The sequence below is a fragment of the Argopecten irradians genome, chromosome 10, assembly GCF_041381155.1.
Source record: "Argopecten irradians isolate NY chromosome 10, Ai_NY, whole genome shotgun sequence".
Classification (NCBI taxonomy): domain Eukaryota; kingdom Metazoa; phylum Mollusca; class Bivalvia; order Pectinida; family Pectinidae; genus Argopecten; species Argopecten irradians.
In genome coordinates, this window is record NC_091143.1 from 8,190,413 (window position 1) to 8,210,962 (window position 20,550).

A 20,550-nucleotide genomic window follows, 5' to 3' on the forward strand; every position below is an offset into this window, starting at 1 on the left:
GGTTTGTTAGATATTTTGTTTTGTCTGTCTCCAGTTCTCAAGTTCTACCAGTGGGTTTGGCTGAAATGATCCAGACATGATCAACCAAGTATTGTAATTTTTCGGGTTGATCTGAAATCAAATAGTGCCACCATCTTGATAACACATTTTGAACTTCTGGGATTCTGGGCCATTTTCGGTTATACAGTTTGACTGATTGGGCCAAGTTGTTAGTTTATAAATTAATTCTGGTGATTTTATATTGTTTTCTGATGAGTCTTGACAAAGCACTTGACAAAGTATATATACTTTAAATATTGACTCAACAAATGATCAAACGAGTTTGTTCCAAATAAATAAAACGGCCAAGCTCAAGTCATACCTGTGCAGATTGGCTGAAATGATATATACTTTCCCAAAATTCTTACGTTGCCCACACCATATTCGGTCCTGGACTGGACTATAATGTTTGTTTCCTGTTCTATCTGTCTTGGAACAACGGTATGAAAATCAATCAACAGATTTTGATCAAACTTCACATAATAGTGGCAATAGGGAAAATACAGCTTGGGATTGAATTTGAGACAAAAGGTCAACTACAAAGGTCTCGTCACTAAAAATAGATTATTAATTTTTTCTACCACACACCTGTTAAGCAGAACCTGCAGGTATAACTAAGACCTTTTCTGGTTAACCACAAGCTGAACCTCCTTATGTTTAACTGTAAGACCTTTTCTAAACACAGTGACCTGGTTAACTGTAAGACCTTTTCTACACCTGAACACTGTGACCAGGTTAACTGTAAGACCTTTTCTACCACACACTGAGCCTGGTTAATGTAAGACCTTTTCTACACACCTGAACTGCAGGTTAACTGTAAGACCTTTTCTACCACACACACTGGTTAATGTAAGACCTTTTCTCACACGCTGAACCTGCAGGTTAACTGTAAGACCTTTTCTACCACCACTGAACCTGCAGGTTAACTGTAAGCCAGCTGGTTAAACTTCTCACACGCTGAACCTGCAGGTTAACTGTAAGACCTTTTCTACCACAAGCTGAACCTGCAGGTTAACTGTAAGACCTTTTCTACCACAAGCTGAACCTGCAGGTTAACTGTAAGACCTTTTCTACCACACGCTGAACCTGCAGGTTAACTGTAAGACCTTTCTACCACAAGCTGAACCTGCAGGTTAACTGTAAGACCTTTTCTACCACAAGCTGAACCTGCAGGTTAACTGTAAGACCTTTTTTACCACACACTGAACCTGCAGGTTAACTGTAAGACCTTTTTTACCACACGCTGAACCTGCAGGTTAACTGTAAGACCTTTTTTACCACACGCTGAACCTGCAGGTTAACTGTAAGACCTTTTTTACCACAACGCTGAACCTGCAGGTTAACTGTAAGACCTTTTCTTTTCTACACACCGCTGAACCTGCAGGTTAACTGTAAGACCTTTTCTACAACACACTGAACCTGCAGGTTAACTGTAAGACCTTTTCTACCACAAGCTGAACCTGCAGGTTAACTGTAAGACCTTTTCTACAACACACTGAACCTGCAGGTTAACTGTAAGACCTTTTCTACCACAAGCTGAACCTGCAGGTTAACTGTAAGACCTTTTCTACAACACACTGAACCTGCAGGTTAACTGTAAGACCTTTTCTACCACAAGCTGAACCTGCAGGTTAACTGTAAGACCTTTTCTACCACACACTGAACCTGCAGGTTAACTGTAAGACCTTTTTTACCACACGCTGAACCTGCAGGTTAACTGTAAGACCTTTTCTACCACACACTGAACCTGCAGGTTAACTGTAAGACCTTTTCTACAACACAAGCTGAACCTGCAGGTTAACTGTAAGACCTTTTCTCTGAACCGGTAACTGTAGACTTTTTACCAAGCTGAACCTGCAGGTTAACTGTAAGACCTTTTTCTACAACACACTGAACCTGGTTAACTGTAAGACCTTTTCTACAACAAGCTGAACCTGCAGGTTAACTGTAAGACCTTTTCTACAACACGACAGTTAACTGAACCCAGAACTGGTTAACTGTAAGACCTTTTCTACAACACACTGAACCTGCAGGTTAACTGTAAGACCTTTTCTACAACACACTGAACCTGCAGGTTAACTGTAAGACCTTTTTACCACACGCTGAACCTGCAGTTAACTGAAGACCTTTTTTACCACACGCTGAACCTGCAGGTTAACTGTAAGACCTTTTTTACCACAACTGAACCTGCAGGTTAACTGTAAGACCTTTTCTACCACACGCTGAACCTGCAGGTTAACTGTAAGACCTTTTCTACCACACACTGAACCTGCAGGTTAACTGTAAGACCTTACTTACCACACTGAACTGCAGTTAACCTGACCAGGTTAACACCTGAACTGCAGGTTAAGTAAGACCTTTTTTTCAACACACTGAACCAGGTTAACTGTAAGTCTTTTCTACCAAAGCTGAACCTGCAGGTTAACTGTAAGACCTTTTCTACCACACGCTGAACCTGCAGGTTAACTGTAAGACCTTTTCTACCACAAGCTGAACCTGCAGGTTAACTGTAAGACCTTTTCTACCACACGCTGAACCTGCAGGTTAACTGTAAGACCTTTTCTACCACACGCTGAACCTGCAGGTTAACTGTAAGACCTTTTCTACCACACGCTGAACCTGCAGGTTAACTGTAAGACCTTTTCTACCACACACTGAAACCAGGTTAACTGTAAGACCTTATCTATATCACAAGCTGAAACTGCAGGTTAACAGTAAGACCTTTTCTACAACACGCTGAACCAGGTTAACTGTAAGACCTTTTCTACACACACACTGAACCAGGTTAACTGTAAGATCTTTTCTACACAAGCTGAACTGCAGGTTAACTGTAAGACCTTTTCTACAACACACAGCTGAACCTGCAGGTTAACTGTAAGACCTTTTCTACAACACACTGAACCCAGGTTAACTGTAAGACCTTTTTACACACAAGACCAGGTTAACTGTTCTACACACAAGCTGAACTGCAGGTTAACTGTAAGACCTTTTCTACAACACACTGAACCGCATGGTTAACTGTAAGACTTTTCTACAACACGCTGAACCTGGTTAAACTGTAAGACCTTTTCTACACACTGAACCTGCAGGTTAACTGTAAGACCTTTTCTACCACACACTGAACATGCAGGTTAACTGTAAGACCTTTTCTACAACACACTGAACCCATGTAGGTTAACTGTAAGACCTTTTACACGAACCACGAAGACACACTGAACCAGGTTAACTGTAAGACCTTTTCTACCACACAGCTGAACCTGCAGGTTAACTGTAAGACCTTTTCTACACACACGCTGAACTGCAGGTTAACTGTAAGACCTTTTCTACAACACACACAACTGAACCTGCAGGTTAACTGTAAGACATTTTCTACCACACGCTGAACCTGCAGGTTAACTGTAAGACCTTTTCCAACACACTTTGAACCTGCAGGTTAACTGTAAGACCTTTTCTACCACACGCTGAACCTGCAGGTTAACTGTAAGACCTTTTCTACACAGCTGAACCTGCAGGTTAACTGTAAGACCTTTTCTACCACACACTGAACCTGCAGGTTAACTGTAAGACCTTTTTACCACAAGCTGAACCTGCAGGTTAACTGTAAGACCTTTTCTACCACAAGCTGAACCTGCAGGTTAACTGTAAGACCTTTTCTACCACACGCTGAACCTGCAGGTTAACTGTAAAGAGATCTTTTCTACCACAAGCTGAATCTGCAGGTTAACTGTAAGACCTTTTCTACAACAAGCTGAACCTGCAGGTTAACTGTAAGACCTTTTCTACCACAACTGCTGTTAACTGCAGACATCTCACAAAGCGGTTAACTGTAAGACCTTTTCTACCACAAGCTGAACTGTTAACTGTAAGACCTTTTCAGTCAACACTGAACAGTTAATGTAAGACTTTTCTACAACACAACATGAACCTGTTAACTTTGCTACAACCAAACTGTAAGAACCAGTATTTAATGTACAGTTTGTATTTCTACAGGAACCTGGTTTACAAAGACAAACTACAATGATTGTTTTACATCAGTAATGTATTTTACTTTACCATCAGCATGCATAAAGCTTTTACACAATGAACCAGGTTAAACCTTTTTCCAATTCTGTAATATTATAGACTGTTGCTGAACAGTATTCCCTGCTATAACTAAAAAATTTTACTACAACACTGAACCTGTTAAATTTAAACCTTTTCCATGAATAATTCTTTGTCATTTTTATGATCACCACAATACATTAATTAAAATATATCTGCAATAGGGATAAACTTCAGATATAATGTACATGTATCTATCACACTGCATTAACTACTCTTGAAAAATGATTCTAACTTGTATCACAGGTTTTTACCACAAAAAAAACTGTTTTTTTAATACATTGAAAACACAAATTTATCAAATCTGTGCAGGCCAAACTCAGAATAAAAGTGAATACCTATGATGTCCAGCATGAAACTTATGCAATGAAGAACAGTATTTAATGTACAGTTTGTATTTTTAAAGGTATTTACAAAACAAACTACAATGATTGTTTTACATCAGTATGTATTTTACTTTGCCATCAGCCATAAAGCTTTTACAAAATAAAATTTTCCAATTCTTAATATTATACTGTTGCTGAACAGTATTCCCTGCTATAACTACATGTAATTTAAATTTCCATGAATAATTCTTTTTCATTTTTATGATCATCACATACATTAAAAAATATTGCAGGGATAAACTTCAGAATATAATGTACATGTATCTATCACACTGCATTAACCTCGATAAAAAAAAAGAAAAAGAATAAAGATACAAAAAAAACCTAAATTTATTCAGAAAAGCAAAAACATTGGATTGTTACATATCAATTTCAGGACTTTTTATGAACTTTTATTTTGCTTTTCCACTGTCTGACAATTCTGTTGATGGGTTCAGAGACACTGGACGGATTATTATATAGCATATGTCGGTCTGCGCTGTTGATGACAAGGTGTTTTGAGTTGGGATAGTGTCTTGTCAGTAATATCTGCTCCGATTTAGCCCAAGCCTGCATAAAGAACAAAATAACAACATCAACATTGCCATAAAACTGAGACATTAGTAGTTCGGACAATCCATTGCAAAGTTGGTTCAAATCTGTAAAAAGTATTTATGAATTAGAATAAACTTTAAAGTTGAATCTTCGTATAAGCATTTTTATTTTTTGTCTTTCATTTTGATAGTTAGTGCATTATGTTACCAAACATCATGCTTAAAATTCCAATTTGCTTTGCTATAACGTTAAACAACAAAACCAAACTAGAAGTCAGTCAGTGCCAATGATTTCATAAATTTCACTTTTTAATCTATGAAGATTATTTGGTTCCATCAAACCTGTGAATTCAGAAGAAGATTTTTGAAATTTTAGCCATTTTGCCCATTTTGGCCCCGCCCCTCTGGTCCCTGAGGGTCAGCCAGGACCAATATGGATATGGTGTTAAAATGCTATATCAGGCTAATAATTATAACCCAGTTTGACTCATTTCCTATTAAAACTAAGGAAAAATTGTCCATAAATGTGTTTTTCCTACATAAACTATAGTAAATTTGACTCCTTCCCCAGGGGAAAATCTGAGATCCCAGGGCCATGAAATTCACACATTTTGTAAAGCGCCTTAAGACCTTTCAATCTGCGAAGAGTATTTGGTTCCATCGATCTGTGAATTCAGAAGAAAGATTTTTGAAAAGTTAGCCAATTTGACCCCTTTTGCCCCCCCCCCCCCTGGACCCTGGGGGTCGGACAGTACAGGACCAATATGGATATGATGTTAAAATGCTTTCTCAGGCTAATGATTCTAAGCCAGTTTGACTCATTTTCTATGCAGACAAAGCAAATAATGTTCATAATTTTAGCTTTCCTATATAAACTATAGTGAATTTGACCCCCTCCCCAGGGGAAAATCTGAGATCCCAGGGCCATGAAATTCACAATTTTTGCAAAGGGCCTTAAGACCTTCCAATCTATGAAGAGTAACTGCTTCAATCAAATCTGTGAATTCAGAAGAAGATTTTTGAAGTTTTAACCTATTTGACCCCTTTTGGCCCCGCCCCTGGGGGTCGGCCAGGACAAATATGGATATAACCATAAAATACTCTCTCAAGCCAAAAATTGTAATCCAGTTTGACTAATTTCCTATGAAAAATAAGCAAATAACGTTCATAAATCTGTTTTTCCTATGTAAACTAAATTAAACTTGACCCCCTCCCCAGGGGGAAAAACGAGACCGGGGGTCATATAATTCACAATTTTTGTAAAGGACCTTAAGACCTTTCAATCTATGAAGAGTAATTGATTCTACCAGTTCCAGAATTTCAGAAGGTTTGAAGTTTTAGCCTATTTGACCCCTTTTGGCCTCGCCCCTAAGGCCCTTGGGGGTCAGTCATGGAAAATTTATTAATAGGATTCAATAGCCATCACATAGGGATAATTCTTACAACAATTGACAAATTTTCTATTATAAATGAGCAAATAATGCTCCAAAATGTGTTTTCACTATATAAACTATAGTAAACTTAACCCCCTCCCCAGGGGGAAACCTGAGACCCCAGGGTCATATAATTCACAATTTGTAGAGGGCTTTGAGACCTTTCTATCTATGAAGAGTATTTGATTCTACCACATCTGTGAGTTGAGAAGAAGATTTTTGAAATTTTAGTCAATTTTACCCCTTTTGGCCCCTCCCACTTGGGAGTCATATAATTCACGATTTTGATTGGCCTTATGTCTGAGAAGATTTGTGCACGACGCAAGACAACAGACAAAAGGCGATTAGAATATGTCACTTGAGACATCGTCTCAGGTGACCTAAAAACAGATATCTGTCTGTTCTAACCATACACTAATTTCATTGTATCTATATTCATCTACAGTTGAAACCCTTACCTTGTTCAGATAGCTTGGCATTTGTTCATCGTAATAGTTACCACTTATTATGGTGACAGATATATTACTTGGTAGGGCTTTAATCATCCGTACTGTTCTGAAAACAGAAGATATGAAATCTATGACATTTACATTATAATAATTTCATAATAATGGCAATTTTAATAGGTCTATAGGGTTTAAAACAGTCACATGACTTCAGCAAGCAATTATTAAGTGAAATAATTTTTCTCCAACTCTTGACATTTGACTATCCACTAATAAGTTGGATTTATAAATGTATACAGTATTTACCTCAATTGTGAAAATGACTCGTTGATGAAGTGGTGTTCGTCTACTACAGAGCTCAGATGTTTTGGATGACATAGCAAATGTTTCTAGAAAATGAAAATTGATATGTAACAAGAGATCCCAGAGGGATCTTGGCGCCCACCAAAGAATGATCTACGTCTGACAATAGAAAGAGGGATCTTTTCTCTGCTTTCAAACTTTTACTACATATGAAATTTGAGAAAGATCTTTTCAGTACTTTCTGAGATATATCACACTAACAAACTTCAATTATCAAAATCCAAGATGGCTACCTGTTGGCCATCTTGTTAACCGATTGGTCCCAAAATGCAATATGCAGGTCCTAGGAGAACCTACATATAAAATTTGAGACCGATCACTTCAGTACTTTCTAAGCGTTAACAAACTTCAATTATCAAAATTCAAAATGGTGGCCTGTCGGCCATCTTGTTGACTGATCGGTCCCAAAATGTAACATGCATAACTAAGGACCTAAGGGAACCTGCACATGAAATTTGAAACATATCCCTTCAGTACTTTCTGAGAAATAGCGGTAACAAACTTCAACTATCAAAATCCAAGATGGCGGCCTGGCGGCCATCTTGTTGACCGATCCCTCTCAAAATGCAATATGCACAACTAGGGCCCTAGGGAAACCTACATGTGAAATTTGAGAGAGATCCCTTCAGTACTTTCTGAGAAATAGCGGTAACAAACTTTACCTACCAAAATCCAAGATGGCGGCCATCTTGTTAACCGATCCATCCCAAAATGCAATATGCACAACTAGGGCCCTAGGGGAACCTACATGTGAAATTTGAGAGAGATCCCTTCAGTACTTTCTGAGAAATAGCGGTAACAAACTTCAACTATCAAAATCCAAGATGGCGGCCATCTTGTTGACCGATCCCTCCCAAAATGCAATATGCACAAGTAGGGCCCTAGGGAAACCTACATGTGAAATTTGAGAGAGATCCCTTCAGTATTTTCTGAGAAATAGCGGTAACAATCTTTAAATATCAAAATCCAAGATGGCGGCCATCTTGTTGACCGTTCGGTCCCAAAATGCAATATGCACAACTAGGGTCCTAGGGAAACCTACATGTGAAATTTGAGAGAGATCCCTTCAGTACTTTCTGAGAAATAGCGGTAACAAACTTTACCTACCAAAATCCAAAATGGCGGCCTGGCGGCCATCTTGTTATTCGATCCATCCCAAAATGCAATATGCACAACTAGGGCCCTAGGGGAACCTACATGTGAAATTTGAGAGAGATCCCTTCAGTACTTTCTGAGAAATAGTGGTAACAAACTTTAACTATCAAAATCCAAGATGGCGGCCTGGCGGCCATCTTGTTATCCGATCGGTCCTAAAATGCAATATGCACAACTAGGGCCCTAGGGGAACCTACATGTGAAATTTGAGAGAGATCCCTTCAGTCCTTTCTGAGAAATAGAGGTAACAAACTTTACCTACCAAAATCCAAGATGGCAGCCTGGCGGCCATCTTGTTAACCGATCCGTCCCAAAATGCAATATGCACAACTAGGGCCCTAGGGGAACCTACATGTGAAATTTGAGAGAGATCCCTTCAGCCCTTTCCGAGAAATAGCGGTAACAAGAAATGTTTCCGAGAAATAGCGGTAACAAGAAATGTTAACGGACGGAAGGACGGACGGAAGGACGGACGGAAGGACGGACGGACGGAAGGACGGACGACGGACCACGGACAAAAAGCGATTTGAATAGCCCACCATCTGATGATGGTGGGCTAAAAATATATGTTAAACAAATAACCATGGCAACTGAAATTTGAGGTGACAAAGCAGATGTTTAAAATAATAAAAGACAAGTTTGCAATCAGTATTCGCAAAATCTTATCTCCGCAAATTAATATCTACGCCATACTGTATACAGAGTTTCTGTTCAATTTTTCTAGACCCAAATTGTTAAATCTTATTTCAAAATCAAAATAGAAATCTATTTCTGCAATCATTTTGCTAAAACATGATTTCCACTTTTTCTCTTAGCAACTTTTAGAATTATACAACGAGAGGTCCATTGGCCTTAACGGTCACCTGATATTTGATACAAATAAGTTATGTAATTTACTAGCCAACTGATGTCTTTTGTTCACAAAATAGGAACATACCGGTACATCTAATAGCTGGTAATAGGTCTACAAACAAAGTTTCATTAAGCTTGGTGCATATTTTCTCACATTACTGTGTTCACAAGGTTCAATAATTATTATTGCAAAGGGCAATAACTCTGTAAATAAGTTAGACTCGAATCAAGCTTATTTTCAATCTTGTTCAAGATATTTACAATGTTAGATATTTGGTAGTCTACATAAAAAGTTTCATTAAGCTTGGTGCATATTTACCCAAGTTATCATATTAACAAGATTCAATAATTATAATTGCAAAGGGCAATAACTCCATAAGTTACAATCTAATGAGGTCGATTTTCAAATACGTTCCTGATCTTTCAAATGGTAGTCTACGTACAAAATTTCATTAAGCTTGGTTCATATTTACTCAAGTTATCCTGTTCACAAGGTCCAATAATATTTTTAGTGCAAAGGGCAATAACTCCATAATTTACTGTCGAATTAATTTGAATTTCAAACTCGTCCTAAATCGTTCCATTGTTAGTCTATATACAAAGTTTCATTAAGATCAATGTATATTTACTAAAGTTATCGCATTCACAAGGTCAAATAATAATTGGGCAAAGGGCAATTTCTCCGTAAATTACTGTCGAATCAAGCTGAGTTTAAGAGCCGTCCAAGCTCTTTTCAATATTAGTGTACCTACAAAGATTCATTAAGCTCTGTTCATATTTACTCAAGTTATTGTGTTCACAAGGAAATGTTTACTGACGACGCACGATGACAGACAAAAGACTATCGCAATAGGTCACCATGATCCATAGTCAGGTGACCTAAAAGCATCACAGTGGTTTACCTGTGTAAAATTGATTTTATGCTAATTAAATGGTGTTTGTGTATCTCATTGAATCATTGCGATTGTACAAGTTTATAGCGCCAGTATAGTAACCTGTTCTTCATTGCTGATTGTACCAGAAACAGCTACAGACATTACAATGAAAAACCTTTGTTACTAAGTAAAAAATGGTTTTCATTATATTCTTCAAACAAGTCAAATCACTTGTACAGTATACCTTACCTGTCGGTATTTAACATTCTCAGGTAATTCAGAGTCGAACAGAGGCTGGTGGAGGAATCCAAACAGAAGAGCTAGCCGGGTTAGACCGAGCGCTGCCCCCAGTTGTAGACTTTGGAACATTGGTACCATCTGGTTGTACCTGTAGATAAATCATTAAAATCTCTTATTAGATATCTAAATATATTGATTCTCTTTTCACAGTATGGTTGTAGAGTCTTTTAGAAAATTTGAAATTTGTAATGGTTTTAATCCCCCGTTTTCACTGAAATGAGGGATATTAATTTGGGTCCTTCTGCCTGTCTGTCCGTCCATCTGTATGTCTGTAACGCTTGGTTTCCATGCAATAACTGCCACAAATTTTGAGTGATTTTTTTGTAATTAGTTACAGGGTTTAATGTGCCAAGGCCCTTTGATTAACGAAAAACAGCATTTTCAGCCGTTTCCGTTTAACAACTCTTGCAAATATTACTGGATTTTCTTAAATGCTTAAATGTCTCTGGGCCTTGGCCAAGTTTGATCAGGACTTTCATTGGACCATATTTGTCGGAGTTAAACCTTTGCAAAACTGAAGTAAAGGTTAAGTCATACATAATCAATATAGAAATTACTTTCAGCACACTAAGTTTCCAGATGTTACCTTAGATAAGAACAATGGTTTACCAGTATTGATGCCAAGCTCCATCGTCCTGTTCAAACAGCCCATCCGAGATTGGATTTATCAAGACCATTCCCAAAATTTGACTGAAACAAAATAAGAATCTTGGGAATTAGATCAAAGTAAATGCAGGGCAAAGGCCCCCAATTCAGGTTAAGAAACAATAAAGAATTGAGGTTCCACAAGAATTTTAGCTCATATATTCAACAAAAAAAATAATGTGCAAATTTTCATCACCTAAAAAATATTAAACTGTGCTTTACCAATCTGATTAAAACAAAGATCTTCAGGTTATACTACATTACACTTCTTAATGATAAATCAGATTGGTGATTATACCCATGTCCCACTTTTCATCAAAACAATAATGAAACGTTGTGTCTCAATCTACAGAGGCTTACTTAATTATCAAACAATTTCGAGTGTGCTACCAGTGGCTCTACATTTGGCGCTTAACTTCGAACAGAACTTAATTGCCTATTTCCATGGTTCACCAATGGTTAGGGCTCTATAGGATAAAACTAATTAAAAACATTTTTATGTATAACTTTGACACATGTGCCTCCAATATAGGCCCAAAGATAGAAGAATGAGGCACTACAACTATAAAGTAGATTTGTGCAACAAGTGCCCCCATTATGGCACCAAAAGATGAATGGTTGAGGCCCTGTAAGGTTTACTTACTTATCAAACATCTGTGAGTAGAACTGTGCCACAAGCGCTCCCATTTCGGCCCCCACAAAGATGAATGGTTGTGGCTCTTGACTACTCGTAGTCAACAGGTGATGGAGATCATCAGCCATTCTAAAACAGAAATACCAAATAATATTCAAAAATATAAAAGAGTACCATTCACACTTCTCTGTTAAATTTTGACAACCAGATAAGTTGTGACTTGATAGTATATATCTCAAGCTTACTTGTATCTGCAAAGGGGAGGTAATTCTTACATCTCTACTGAAAGCATCTAACTTCAGTGTAAATATTACAAGGAGATAATCAATCCTTGCTTTTCTACTGTAAATGGTTGCCATCTGTTTCTGTAAATATTAGGGGGAGATAACTCCTACCTTTCTACTGTAAATGGCTGCCATCTGTTTCTATAAATATTGGGGGGGGGGGCAACCCTAACTTTTCTACTGTAAATGGCTGTCATCTGTTTCTTTAAATATTAGGTGGGGGATAATCCTTACCTTTCTACTGTAAATGGCTGCCATCTGTTTCTGTAACTATTAGAGGGAGATAACCCTTACCTTTCTACTGAATATTAGGGGGAGATAATCCTTACCTTTCTACTGTAAATGGCTGCCATCTATTTCTTTAACTATTAGAGGGAGATAATCCTTGCCTTTCTCTGTAAATGGCTGCCATCTGTTTCTGTAAATATTAAGGGGAGATAACCCTTACCTTTCTACTGAATATTAGGGGGAGATAATCCTTACCTTTCTACTGTAAATGGCTGCCATCTGTTTCTGTAATTACTCTTTTGCTCATTTACATCTTGTTCTGTCACATTCTGTAATTAAAAAGGAAATATTGAATTAAAATATTTTTTTTACATCTGCATGCTGATGTTCATATTTATAATATTTTTACAGTTTTTTGTTCGATTGATAGAATTTAAAACACTTTGTCTGGTTCATAAAATTTCAAAAGCTATTACAAATTACGGGTAGATTCATGCTCATTTATGTACTGATTTTCATTTTGACTGCATAGACGGTACGTAGTATGAACGCAGTTGACAATAAGCATATTCTTTGGAGTGCATTAACAGTGAATAAGTCCATTGCTAACTGAGTTCATACTACTGTACTGAGTTCATACTTTTGTATAAGGCAGAAGAAGACCAATGAAGATCAATCTTTATAACTACATCCTCGTATTGGTTTAAGATAGGATAAAGCTTGTAACAACAGTCGCTGTGTTCGCTTGGCTTTTTAGACTGCATATACCGTATTTGACCCAATAATCGCCCAAGGCATTTAAAAAATTGAAAAAATGAAAAGCTGCTAAGAAGACGAAATTATTGCAAATCTAGACAGTTTTGTGTAGATTAGGTCTTTATTTATGGGTAGACAATTGAAATCCAGGCCTCGAAAAGGGGGAGGGGTGCTTATTGGGAAATGGGCCCTTATTGGGTCGAATATGGTACCCTAATTTATGTACCCAATCAGACTTTATAAGCCAAAGAAGAGAAACATTTAAAACATAATCCTTTTACATAATTATTTTGTCTGGTCCATATACTTTCAAACAAACCATTTCTTTATACTAGTATATGTTATTCTATCCGGTGTATAGATATATACCTACCATTAATGGCCGCTCACTGAACCCTAGTCCTGCCCGATCATACACACAGATCTGAACATTGATAAATATAATTTATTAGCATTTATTAGCATGGAAATATTCAGAGATGTTAGTGCAAGTGAACTAATCAAGATTTCTACACAACAATTCTTATGTCATATTTTATAACTGAACCCTAAGTGGACATGGTAAATTTGTTGAACTCTAGTAATGAAAACTCAAGTACACGAATGAATTAGATGATTTTGAATTGCATTTGCCTTTATATAAGTATGAAGTACATTAAAGCACTTCTTGTTAAGAATGGAGACTACTAGTAAAATAAGGACAAATACTGTTTCATAGGGGCAACAACCTTTCAATTCAGTGAATCAGTTGAAAGCTGTTTCTCCTTAAGAAATGTTAAAGCATCCATCATATACATTTATGAACCTACCCGAGCATTCTTAGCCACCTGGGGCCAAATCAAAGCCCATACATCAGACGTCTGGCCTCCTGGGGCATCAAATATTACTGTAATATTAACAATGATTTAATCAAATACACATGTACACAATATAAAACAAATTTATTTATTTATTATAAGTTCAACAGACCTAGGGGCCCACTTGCATAATTGATAACAAATCAATAAAGTTTAAATTCACAAACATATTCATAAGGCGAGTTAAAAATAACATATATATAGTATATTTCTAAATGGGAATATAAGATATGATGTGTAAAAATATGTCTAAGAATGTGACAATAATGTCACAATAAATACACATACTTGAAATACATTCATTTTTAACATAATGAATACTGAGTAAAAGATGTATCTAAAACATGTTCTTTTCATTTGTGATTTAAAGACCCATTACCGTTCCGGAGCAAAAAATAAAGGTTTCTTAAAATCATCAATATCAGAAAATAAGTAATGGTGAAAATTAAGTAACTTTCATCGCTGAAGAAAAATACATATCCCTTTGCTCATGTTTTTGATAGAGAAAAAATACCATTTGTCAGCAGTGGAGCATCTTAAATGAAAATATTGCTTCAATGTAATTCCATCTTGATTTAAGACTGAGCAAGTTAATATGATTATAAAACGCATATACTTGAAAATCTATGAATTATGTACATACATAACAATACATAAGTAATCTTTATAACAAAGATACCTGTATTTCACTTAGGCTTCAGCTTACGTTACACACCATTTACAGTCATGGAGCGTATCAAATTCACAAGTCTTGAGTAAATGTTTCTTATGTTATACAATAGGCAAATAATAGTCTTTCTTAGAGTTCAAAGGAGCTGTAGTGACCAACTGGTTAAGATGTCCTATGGTTTGAATCCCATGTGGAGTCGGGCTGCCAGATATAGTACTGACTGTTGGTCAGTGTGTTTTCCCCAGGCATTCTAATTCTGGCTTTCATCCACCATGTAAATTTTTAACCTGTCCTTAAATGACCCTGGCTATTAATAGGATGTTACCTGGTATACCAAACAACTCTTAGGACTCAAACTCTTGACTCTAGCAGTTTATAAGACTAGTTTACCTTGTACTTTGATCAGATCATGACATTTGAAGTGTTTACCTGTTGGTGGGCCCTTCCCTTGACACATTTTGAAAATCTTTTGTCCCCATCCAACATCATAAAGCTCCCCTGTAATAAAGCAAGACAGCAAATGATATAGCAGTTCAATGCATATGGATACTGGTATATATATGTACACATCCTCGATACTCCAGGGGTTCTGATCAAATACAATCTCTACACCCCTGGACTATCTCATAGTAAAATTGAAGGCAGCTCAGGGGAACAAATCTGAACCAATCACAGGCCTGCAAAGATTTCCTTTGAAGACTACAGAGAGAGCGACGTCCAACTCCAAAGCCACACAGTTAAGTACAGTGTACCATATTATATGGCTCTTTTGATGTACATCAAAGAACTGAATTACCTGTTCTGTTCTGTTGCCTCCAGTTTTACTATGAGAGTCTCTGGTTGTAGAAATTGTAAGTGATAGGAACCCCTAGATTGTCGATGATGATGTATATTATATATATCTGGCTTCATCAAATTAAACAACTAGTGTTCACAAGCAAAGGTGGTCTGATGGCCCGAGGCTACAAAAAGTCTGATTGGTCTATGTAAAATCTTATCATGTTGGCTCTATTGGCTACGCAATTTTGACATCAAATTCTACATCCTGGATTCTCTCCCTTTAACACCTTCAAACCCCAGTATATCTAACAACCTAACACCTACTGCTCCCCGCCCCTTTGTGCATTTATGAAAAAGGCATGTAAGGCTTAAAATATCTAATCCCCATCTACATGTATGCTTAGCTGCGCTATCACGATAGCCTCTATATGCTGACCGCTTTGATAAACTGCAAGTCATTGTCTGCGCTTGCCTATCTTGGGTATCATCTCCCAAGATGACAGACTATGTGATACTGAGCTAGGCTGCTAATGACTATCACATGTCTAAACCTATCAATCTAAATTCAAGAATATCAACTGGTTTCTCAAATACAAGCAGATTATGTGTACAGTCTGTTATATTCAATAAGGAAAAAAAATAGATTTTAAATCTGCCTATTAAAGTACCATATTTGACCCAATAAGTGCCCCCATCCTCATGAACACTCCTTCCCCCTTATTGAAGCCTCAATTTCACAGTGAGGTCAGTGAAATGAATTAAATGCAAACTGAAAATATGATTTCTTTTTAATTTCATCTTGCAAATTGATTTATGACTTACCTTGCATTACTGTAATTTTATGAAATTCTATCGTCCTAATCTGCTTCTTACTATGATGTACCAACTTATTGGTTTATTTTTTTTCAATTTATAAGCGCCCATAGAATTTGTTAGATTGGGTATGTGACTGATCTATTTGTTAGTTTGTTTTCCTCTTCTTTTTTTTTGATACAATAAATTTACCCATTATGTCAACATCCTGCATGTCAACATCCTGCAAAATCTTGAAAATGTTTTGACCTTTGCAAAAAATGACCAGCAAATATTCACATGGTGACATTAGTCAGGCTGCTAAAATCTTGTACAAACCCACCTGGTACAGGTTTAAGCTCCTTGATTTCTTTTTGAAGAGAGGCATAGTTTAACAATGGAGGGACAATGACAATAAGAAATATAACTTGGAACAATTTTATCAGAATTCGACATCTTCTACTTTTCTCTTCTGCTGGTTTCCCTCTCTTAGCCTGCACACCAGTCTGTAATGATAATTAGAATGCTGATCAAAACAGTAACACAATTTAGGCTAGTGAACATATCACAGTGTATGAACAGAAGTGTATAGTATTTTTTAAATTTCGTAGTTGCGAGTCTGTATAGCGGTACTCGATCACTTTCTAAGAAAATACACTGAAACAATACACAATACGAATTGACAATATACTGAACATCTTTTCAAATTCAGTTGACCACTGTGTTTTGAATATTGTGACGATAAAAGAAAATTTTGATAGAACATTCTATAACCTGGCAAAAACCTACCAAACATTTGATTTGATTTGGTTCACCATCTGTGTTGATTTATTTCTGTCAATTTGTATTCTTAGCTATGAAAAGACATCTAGGTGACACAGATGCTTTAAACACTTCCTTTTTATTGAAATGCTCTTACTTGAACGATGTTTAGGAATAAATTTTGTTTGGAATTTCCTCTTTCTGTAATAAAAACAGCAGGTTGAGTTGTTAAAATGATACAGCGATATACAGCATGTTAAGACAATAACAATACTATTCATCAAAATGCTTTCAGTTTTGGCACTATATTGTAACGTCGGCAATGTATGACTGTCATTGTTGTAAACAGTCTGGAGGGCCTTCACATTGCCTCCACTTTTTCCATATAAGGAAAAGTGGACGCCCGAGGGGTATATAAGGCGGAGCGATTACTGTGATTTTTAACGTCTCCTCCCGACATCTGATACATATTCTTGCACCATTTTGGTTCTCATCATGACACATTAGTAGCTAGGCCTTCAGGAGTTAACTCCCTTATATCGATTATAAGAAAGTTGACATAACTTATAATACAAATCGTCTTTTGTTCAATAGGGATTATTACAAGATATTTAAAGTTGAATCTTTTAATAGGGGAATTGATGGCTTGATCAATTCCCATAAATAATTTGTACTTAGGATAATACAAGAGTCTAGTGTACTCTTGTATTTCTATTACAAGATATAGTAAATCTTGTAATTATAGTGAAATTGATTATTACTTAATCAATTTCTATAAATTATTCTTGAATTGTATGATATTTTTATAGGATAATACAAGAGTCTAGTGCACTCTTGTACTTCTATTACAAGATATAGTTAATCTTGTAATAGTGATATTGATCTCCTGATCAATTTCTATAAATTAATATTAAATTGTTATAATATTTGTATAGGATAATGCAAGAGTCTAGCGTACTCTCGTATTTCTATTATGAGAGATATTAATCTTGTAATAGTTAAATTGATCTCCTTATCAATTTCTATAAATTAATATTAAATTGTCATAATATTTGTATAGGATAATACAAGAGTCTAGTGTACTCTTGTATTTCTGTTACGAGATATAGTTAATCTTGTAATAGTGAAATCGTTATCCTAATCAATTTCTATAAATTAATATTAAATTGTTATAATATTTGTATAGGATAATACAAGAATCTAGCACACTCTTGTATTTCTGTTACGAGATATAGTTAATCTTGTAATAGTGAAATTGATCTCCTGATCAATTTCTATAAATTAAAGGGACAATTCAATCAGGCTTAATCTTTTACATAACCAAGAAGCAAAATATGGCATAAATGTATTGTTCTACATTTTTTATGAAACATATAAACCAAAATATTGACAAAGTCCATGTCATTGTTAAGTATTTTAATTGATACCGTTGTAATTACAAATCGTTGATCAATACGATTAAGCAGGTACAGTATGTACGCTGTACCCATACCCGAGCCAAAGTCGTGCTCGTTAAACAAATGAACAACATAACCACTGAGGAGGTGATAAAATGACTTTTTAGACAAGACAATTCACCTAATAAGGTAAACACACTACTGTCAGAGCGATTTGAGCAGTTCTAGACAAAAGTTGCATTACTCTACGAGCAAGGGACAGGGTTCGGCATACAAGATGTTCGACCACAATGTGTAATGGCGGACAGCGAGCGAGTATGAACATTTTACATGCATTTCACCACCATGGGTGTTTCTGACATATCACAGTTAAACCGACTGATCTAATTTCCATTAGAAATGGGTTTTTTTTCGTTATATGTACAAATTTTAATGTTCTCTTAGACTGAATTGTCCCTTTGATATTAAATTGTTTTAACATTTGTATAGGATAATACAAGAGTTTAATGTACTCTTGTATTTCTATTACAAGATATAGTAAATCTTGTAATAGTGAAATTGATTATTACTTGATCAATTTCTATAAATCATTCTTGAATTCTATGATGTTTGTACAGGATAATACAAGAGTCTAGTGTACTTTGTATTTCTGTTACGAGATATAAGTATAATCTTGTAATAGTGAAATTGATCAATTTCTATAAATCAATATTAAGTTGTTTTAGTATTTGTATAGGATAATACAAGAGTCTAGCGTACTCTTGTACTTCTATTACAAGATATAGTTAATCTTGTAATAGTGAAATATTGGTTATCACTTGATCAATTTCTATAAATAGTTGTGCTTATTGCAAACACAGTGGTTTAAAAGCCATGAGTATTTCTATTACAAAATATTTGTATTGTGAATCTTGTAATAGGGAAATTGATGCATTGACCAATTTCCATAAATAATTGCAGAGAACTACAGTTGTTAAATACAAGAGACTAGGGTTCTCTTGTATATCTATTACAAGATATTTGGGTTTAAATCTTGTAATAGTGAAATTGATGCATATTGATCAATTTCTATAAACTACTAATTAAATCTTACTGAGTTACCATTATCTTTATTCTGTTGCCGCGATTGTTGCTATCGCATATTAGTTATCACTCTATTGTCTATTTATGAATCGACATTTATGAATAGACAAGTCATATATTTATAACAGGGACTTTACTATCAATTTAGATAATTGTACATTTGTACTTGCTACCATTTATAACTTCTTTATTCTGGCACAATCTCTAATTGTACAGTAATTAGAGTGATAGAGAGTGTAATTACACATTGTGACTCTTTATCTAGAGAACCAGAATTATATGTATGAACTTAATTGTATTGATCGGCATTGAGTTATTTTTTTCCAATAATTCGCTAATCAGATGATCTGTGATCACAACCCAGTATAATAGACTTGAGTGAGGAACCCTCAAGTAGAGACGAGGACGAAATTCGTTTCAATATACATGTTATAAGGATGTCTATGATGTTTAACATATTTGTAGCTACGAATAATGCCTATATTTGGTGTTTTACCGACCTGCATAACATGCCTGTTTTCTTTCTTCGACGTTTCGATACTCACAAGTGACAATACAAAAAGCAACTAATGATTATACTATACATTTCCATTCATAAACAACTTTATCCATTTTCATTCCACAGAATCCTGCATTTGTGTAACAAAATTATCCCTCAAATGCAGGACTATCCTGCTTATACAGGAGTGTCCCCAACCTGCAAATTATGGAGAACATGGAACTCTGATCAAGAAATCGAACCCTGGGTCTTCGGCGTAATAAATGTACGGTTTCTTTTGAGACAAAGCATCTTGTTATTAGGCCTTAAGCTACATGTATTGTATCTACAGCTGATCTATATATATATACCGTTTACATTGTACATGTATGTTCTCAAAGGATTGAGCGCATTCATCATGCCAACAAAAAATAATTCTAATCATAATACAAATTGTACCTTCTTTGGTGTTTTGTTATCGTCGTTATTAACTTCGGCCGTTGATACCTGAGGCGGCCGCATTATCGTGCGACGTTTCATCCTGTCTTATATGTTAGATATCCAACTTTGTTGGGTCTGATTTGAAAATGAACATGTGGATAACACTTCCGGTTAAAGTGAAAGTAAACACTTCCGGTAGTTTCGTTATCAACTTGTTGCGGCGGTTGGAGAGGTATAATTCTTTTATTTTGCGAAAAATT

The 20,550-nt window shown here is 35.9% G+C and overlaps 2 protein-coding genes across 2 annotated transcripts in view; one reads left to right on the plus strand and one right to left on the minus strand.

Annotated features, from left to right (window-relative positions):
- Positions 1–4,838: 4,838 nt before the first annotated feature.
- Positions 4,839–20,449, minus strand: LOC138333032 (uncharacterized). Its single transcript, XM_069281133.1, has 12 exons — positions 20,309–20,449; positions 16,473–16,635; positions 14,987–15,055; positions 13,840–13,916; positions 13,404–13,454; positions 12,530–12,603; positions 11,772–11,891; positions 11,093–11,173; positions 10,433–10,571; positions 7,245–7,327; positions 6,951–7,047; positions 4,839–5,075 (listed from the first exon to the last, which is right to left on the minus strand). The coding sequence occupies exons 1-12, from the start codon at positions 20,387–20,389 to the stop codon at positions 4,899–4,901; spliced, it is 1,212 nt and encodes a 403-aa protein (XP_069137234.1). The 5' UTR covers positions 20,390–20,449; the 3' UTR covers positions 4,839–4,898.
- LOC138333030 (putative oxidoreductase YteT) overlaps positions 20,399–20,550 on the plus strand; it is a 34,439-nt gene continuing 34,287 nt past the window's right edge. Inside the window, exon 1 of the mRNA XM_069281130.1 lies at positions 20,399–20,522. The gene's annotated coding sequence lies outside the window, so the exon portion shown is untranslated. The remainder of the gene's footprint in view (positions 20,523–20,550) is intronic.